We start from the raw sequence: 6,729 nt of genomic DNA on the forward strand, positions 1-6,729 counted from the left end.
TATATATTAAGGCCATTTGCCTATTTTTGTTTGACTCCTAAACAGTGTGCAGAATCATAACTACAGCTAATGAGGAATAGACTATGGAAAAGTTAATCAGCTTACCACTGAAAATTAACCACGCTTTCAAAATTATTTCACTTGGGAAAAGGCACACGATACCTGCTATTTTATGAACTGTCATCTTACTGGACAGAGAAAAAATGGAAACCAGTATAATTTTTCAGATATCCAGTATAATTTTATCAAATATTCTTTTCATGATCTTTCTAGTTAAGGCACTGGCGTTATAGAACTTATAAATGCGATAACTTCTGGGTGACAGGAAACAATTTAGAGCAGAGAAAGAGACAGCTAAGGAAGTCATTATTAATATTGTTAAACAAATACAGAGACTCTTCTCATAAAATAGATAATGAATTTAAGTGTTTCATGAGAAAACATGTCCTTCTTCTATTCTCTTCCAATGACATATGGAGACTCTAATAAGGACAATTTATTCTTACAAATAAGAGTGTAATAATATGACAACTCACTGCAACTTCTATACGTGAGAGGTATTTACTAAGACTTAGTCATGAAAACATTAGCTACTGATTTACCACCCAAAGTAGCTTACATGTTTTAGCGTGACCTGCTATTCTTAAAGGTAAAGTGACTTGATCATTAGGAAACCATCAGTGATGAACATATTGAACAGTTCAACCTTGGAAAATGGGAAAGAGAATTGTTAACGTGTACAAAAATTAGCAGAGGTTTAAGATGCCACCCTACAGAGGCCCTCTGATGATCCATTAAGCAGACTATGGCTGCATTATTTAAAACACATGTATCATTTTGAGACACTCCCTCACATGTCTGCACGAACGAAAGAAGCAAATACGCCGTCTTCTCTGGCCAGCAGGCTTTCTGGAGTGTCATACTCTAAGATGTTTCCTCGCTTCATCACAATAACCAGGTCTGCTGTCAGAATGGTGTGAACCCGATGCTGAGAAAGAAGAGAATGTGTGTATTTGTTACTGGGCACAATCCAAGAAAATGAAGTATGTTTACTTTTGACAGATTAATCAAGGACACTTATTTGCCTTGACATATTGGGAATGCAGAAAACACAAGCCCCCCTTTTTTCTTATTTTAGAATATCATTTATTTATGTATCTTAAAATACTGGCTAACATGGTTGGATTTTATTTGGATTGCATTAACTTTAATGTAGCTAATATATTAGTGCCGTCATTTTCCTGGAACCTGAAGTTGGCTGATAAATGTTTGTCAAACAATTAAATGCTAAGAGGAGCCACTGTGGACCAGCTGTTATATTTTACAATGATTTCTTGTGTGAGTCAACTGGTGCCATGGACTAATACACCATCAGAAAAGCCCCAGAAAGCAGCAGCTTCTAAAGTCCATTCTGACGTGCAGTGTCATAATAAGTTGTCCAGGACTTGAGACATCGCCATTTTGGGGGTCACTACCACTCATTCATTCTCTCTTTCCACGAAAGCCTTGCAGAGAGGATTTAGTGCTAGTAACTGATAAAAGCCACCACTCACTGAACATGAGCCATTCATTAACTGTCCCCCACACAGAGTTGTAAATCATCTCTGAGTATCCCTCAGCTATGGGTATTCTCTCTCCATTTCATAAGGCAGAGTGCAGGGGCTCACAGACATAAGAAAAATGAGTAGATAAGTAGCAGAATCAGAATCAAAAGCAGGTTGGCAAGTGTGAGATTCTTCCATTCTGCCGCCCAGCTGCTGCGCAGGAAGTCCCTGGTACCGCTGAGATCGTTCACTTGTCTTCAGGCTGTGAAGTTAGACTCATACTGGTGGCACTCCCTGGTTTTTTGGTTTTTTGTTTTGTTTTGTTTTTTTTTTTTTTTGCTTTTTGTTTTTTGTTTTCCGTACTGGGGATCAAACTCAGGACCTTGCACTCACGAGGCAGGCGCGGTGACACTGAGCTAACATCCTGACCCTCCCTTTTCTTTTTTCGGCAGCCCTACTAACTTCTGTATGCTTCCAGGTTCGTGCCTGTACAATGACAGTAATAATGCCACCTGTCTTGGAGAAGGATGGTGAGTATCCAGTGAGCTGAGTCAGTGTGAAAGAATCCAGGACCTTATCTGGTACATATAAGCAAATAATAAATGTCAGCTACTACTATTTATTAATTTTATAATTTAAAAGGGCAAGATCAGTGTGGTTACTGTGCTGAGGTCAGCACTGTCTGATCAAAATATAATTAAGCCACATGTAGTTTTAAACTTCCTAGGAGCTAAATTTAAAAAGTAGAAATAAACAGGTGAAAGCTATTTTAATAATATGTGTTAACCCAATTTATCCAAAATGTTATCATTTGGGATGTGTGTGTGCCAGAGATCAAACTCGGGATCTTGTACTTGCCAGGCAGGTGTGGCGCCACTGAGCTACATCTCTGGCCCTAAAATGTTATCATGTTGACACATAGCCAGTATAAAATTCCTCATGAGATCTCTTACATTCTTCCATTAGTTCTAGTCTTTGAAATGTACTCTGTGTTTTGCACTTATAACAATTCTCAAATCATACTACCTACATTTCATGTGTTCAGTAGCCACATGGTAGACCTGGATTGTGTGCTGAGGGAAATCCCTGCCAGAGTTCTAAACCTAGAAAGATCATCTACTTAGTGGACGCACAGTCTTCCAAAGTGCCTTTCTCCTAAGAATCCCAAATCGAGTTTAAAGCCATCTGCAGAGACAAAGGTCTATATTTTCCACCCTGGACCACAGAGATCGGGTAGTCTCAATTAGGCCATCAGAAAAGCAAGCACAGTTGTGACTCACAATCACAGGGGCATAAAAATACATACATGGAGGGCGATAATGATGCCATCTTAGGACATGCTCAGTGTTAAGGCTTGTATCTAGGTGTCCCTCCAAAGCCCCATGCAGTCATGGGGTGGGGGGTGCTTTTCAGAGCTGGCTGGATTTAGAGTGTGTGGTGCTGGGATCAAGAGTGTGTGATTACTAAATCAGAGTCCTCCAGTTGGTTTGGCACAGTCCTGTCCAGGATTAAGGGTGTGAGTGCTACACCACCCTAGGGCGGGTAACCTGCATGAAATATAAGGGACAGAAAGAGGGCTAATGTGCTCTCACCTGCTGCTTGCCCTGTACTGTTTCTCCTGTGATGCCCCTCTATAGTGTTACCCTGCCATGAAGCCAATTGACTCTGAACTGAAACCTTTATAAACTTTGAGCCAAATAAACATTTTCTCCTTTAACTTCGGGTGTTGAGTATTTCGCCTCAGCAACACAGAAAAGTCACTAAAACACTTCACTATTTTTAACACCCCTAGACAAGCCTATCATTCACTAAATAATATACATTTAGGAATCATCAAAACTTAGAGGATAATATCTATTGCTTTGGACCAGAGCCATGTGCACACCTATGCAGTCAAGAGAAAAAAATAAACACAATCTTAATTAACTGTTTTGTTATCTGCTGTGTATTTTTTCTCCAGAAAAATATGATTTCTTCAAAAACTACATCAAAGATGTTAAAAAAGTTTGGTTTCTAAATTCATAAATGCAGTCTCCTAAACTTTGCCTTGATAGTCTAAAATCAAGTTTATTAAAAAAATGTAAAACATCGAAATATTGCTGGCCAGCAGAAATAAATATAGCTGGTGTTTATTCCATTACATCCAAATTATCTCTTGTTGACAAAGTGTGGTGTCAATAGGAAGAGTGTTGATGAAATTTTCAAAATGCTCCAGAGAAGTTAATGTAATCAAGGGTAAAGACTATAAGTCATTTTCATAAATAAATATCATGGACTATTAGAAGTGTTTGGGCTTGCTTTTAGAAGCTGGAGAAACTTCTCTTTTTAAGGTATTACCTAATGTTTAGCGGCAGTTGACCAAAGCAATGAGCAACTTTTAGGCAGAGAAGGGAAATAACCCTTAACAGAGCTGAAGACCCTTCCACACGGGGCTGTACAAGTGTGCTGGTCTCTTTCCTTTTTATGAGCCTGTTATGAGGAATTGGTTCTCTCTGTGTGGGGGAGAATTCAAGGTGTCCTCATGACCACCCTCACACTAGTGGTCTCCAATAATGGATGGAGGACACTTGTCTATAGAAAAGTATTCAGTGGATATGGAACATAAATCAGGTAAAAGAATACATGTATTGTTGGTTAAAAATATAAGTTGTGCTCACACAACCTTCCAGATACATACTCAATGGAACCATACAACCTCATGCTTCATGCAGAGTAAAGAAAAAGCAATCTGTTAAGTAAGCAAAGGTCTGCTTCTCCTCCATCCCTACTCATGTAGGGGCATTGAACGTCCTTTTGTTCCCCAAAGTATCTCTCTACTTTCTCCAGTGTCAAAATTCTGGAAAGTATTTGAGAACCACTTTTCAAGTTAGCCAACCGTCACACCTCATAAGTCATTTACACCTTAGTGTGAATGAGTTATCAGAGTACTCTGCTCCAGAGAAGAGCAGCCCCAGAGCTCGCTGGTAAAATGACAGAAAGTTGGCTTTTCTTTACCTGGGCTGGATAGGGTGTCATTTCCTGCCATCATGGAAAAGCTGCACTTCAGAGGGTGGTCTTTCTCCCATGCATCACTCACAAAAGTGGAAGCATAGCAGGCATTCTCTATGCAACTTGCCTTACTCAGAGGTTAATTTTAAGTGACCACTGACATTGAACAATGCATGCTTCAGAGCAGGTGAGGGCTGTATGCTATTTTTAGGGATGACTACAAAATGTGCTCAAGGAATAGTAAAACTGGGCCTTAAGATGGAGATGGATCTGGGTCTCCGGTTTCATAAATGCTTGCTTGCATGTGCAACGTGTGAAAACATCTACATGCATCTTATTCGGTGTTACACGTACCAGAAGCACCTGTTCAAGCCAAGTAGTAGAATAATATGCTGCCATTGGTTCCTTCCACCAGCCCGCTCCCACCCTAAGCACAGCACTAGCCTTGCCTTACTGAGGGACTCCGCTAAGATAACTACCAGAGAGCAGGTACTTCGCAGAGGAGATCATGAGGGTCTACTTGTGGGTCATCACCAAAGTAGAAAAGAGGCCATTCTTGTGGGTGAGCAAGTTTGAACCCGTATCACACTCCACTAAAATACCCTCAGAAAAGACTAAAACAAGATCTGCATCTGTAATAGAGGAGACACGGTGCTAGAGAGAAAAACCGAAAGAAGAGAAAGATCAGGAGGAGGAAAAATTTTCAAGTCACTCATTAAAAAATAGTTTTTGTTAAGTGGTAAGACTAACTAGCAAGAACCCACCCATGTGCAAAGTGAAAGAGACAGAATACCATGGACTATTTTAGTTTTTTGTTTGTTTGTTTGTTTTTGAGGCAGGGTCTCCCTTTGTGCTTTAAGCTTTCCCTGAACTCGCTATGTAGCTCAGGCTGGCCCCAAACTTGCTGCAACCTCCTGCCTCAGCCTTCCGAGTGCTGGGATTACAGGTTTGCACCACCACGCCCAGCTACATGGAATATTTTAAATGTGCCATAACATGAATTAGAAGGATGTAAGCAATTCTTCTATTTGTTTGGTAATATCTAGAATAAAGAAATTACCTGCCCTGCCATGAGGTCTCATTTTTCTTCTTTTTAAAAAGACAGATGTACAGAAATTGAGTAACAATATCAGCACGATTGGCAATGACACTGAGGAATTGTGCTTCTGAAATTCCTCATCAGACCATCGAATTATGGAAAATAAAATTAGTCCAGAGAATTAGTACATGGCCTGCTTCGATTTAGGAAATTCTGTCTTTGCAGTGCAGGGGCATTAGGTAGAGCAGAGAGTTTGGAAAACAACAACACTTTTGAAGTATAATAGTATTTCTTTCACTATTTTTGTACAGATGCAGAAAGATTATGATGGCAAAACACAAATATGTACATTTTAATCGCTCAAATTTAAAGGTCGTAGAATCTTAGAACAAAACTCAGGAGGAGCCAATCAACCTGGTCTCCCATACTCACAGCTATGGTGACAACGGTGCGGTCTGCAAAGGCTGTCATTACCACTTTCTGCAAGATGTTTTCCTGCCAAAAAATAAAAACGAAGTGTGAATTTTCTTGGGACTGTTTTCTCTCGCCACATTATCTTGTCTCCAAGAACATGACCCCACCACTGAGCACCATCACTACAGTCACCAGCGAGAGGAGAGAGAGAGAGCAAAGTCCCACGCAGCTCACAGTGGATCCTGGACTGTCTTCAACATGGAATTAATACTCAGTGATTAAACAGGAGCGGCTGATGGATTTGCTGACAGGAAGTCCAAAGGAGAAAATTCAACCAGGTGAGCATCAAAATTTTCATTTGTGAAAATGAAATTCCAGAGTGCTGGAATTAACAGCAGGTGCCAGCACGCCTGGTTTATAACTGGCTCTTAACAATCCTGAAATTATTTCACCTCTTTGGATTGTTTGACCCTATCTAAAACATTCAGCAAGAAAATAACATGAAACTGTATATTTCAAACAATTTAAAAAATTTTAAAATTTTAATTGTTTTTAGGGTGTTAAGGAACCTCCATACTTTTTCCAAAATGGCTCTACTAATTTACATTCCCACCAACAGTGTGCAAGGGTTTCTCTTTGTCCACATCCTCACCAACAACTACTGTCTCTTGTCTTTTTGATAATAGCAATAAGTTGTAGTGATTTATTACATTGGATGGTGGCCATATTCAATTTTATATATAT

General features: G+C 39.7%; 1 protein-coding gene across 1 annotated transcript in view; it reads right to left on the reverse strand.

Moving 5' to 3' along the window:
* The window catches only part of Abcc9 (ATP binding cassette subfamily C member 9), a 142,774-nt gene that overhangs the window by 16,100 nt on the left and 119,945 nt on the right, over window positions 1–6,729 (reverse strand). The window contains exons 39-40 of the mRNA XM_033766278.1: window positions 6,004–6,066; window positions 855–988 (exon numbers count right to left, since the gene is read on the reverse strand). Of these exons, the coding sequence (XP_033622169.1) occupies window positions 855–988; window positions 6,004–6,066 (197 nt within the window). The remainder of the gene's footprint in view (window positions 1–854; window positions 989–6,003; window positions 6,067–6,729) is intronic.

This window comes from Fukomys damarensis, unplaced genomic scaffold (assembly GCF_012274545.1).
Source record: "Fukomys damarensis isolate Sample0158 unplaced genomic scaffold, DMR_v1.0_HiC HiC_scaffold_19, whole genome shotgun sequence".
Taxonomy (NCBI): Eukaryota; Metazoa; Chordata; class Mammalia; order Rodentia; family Bathyergidae; genus Fukomys; species Fukomys damarensis.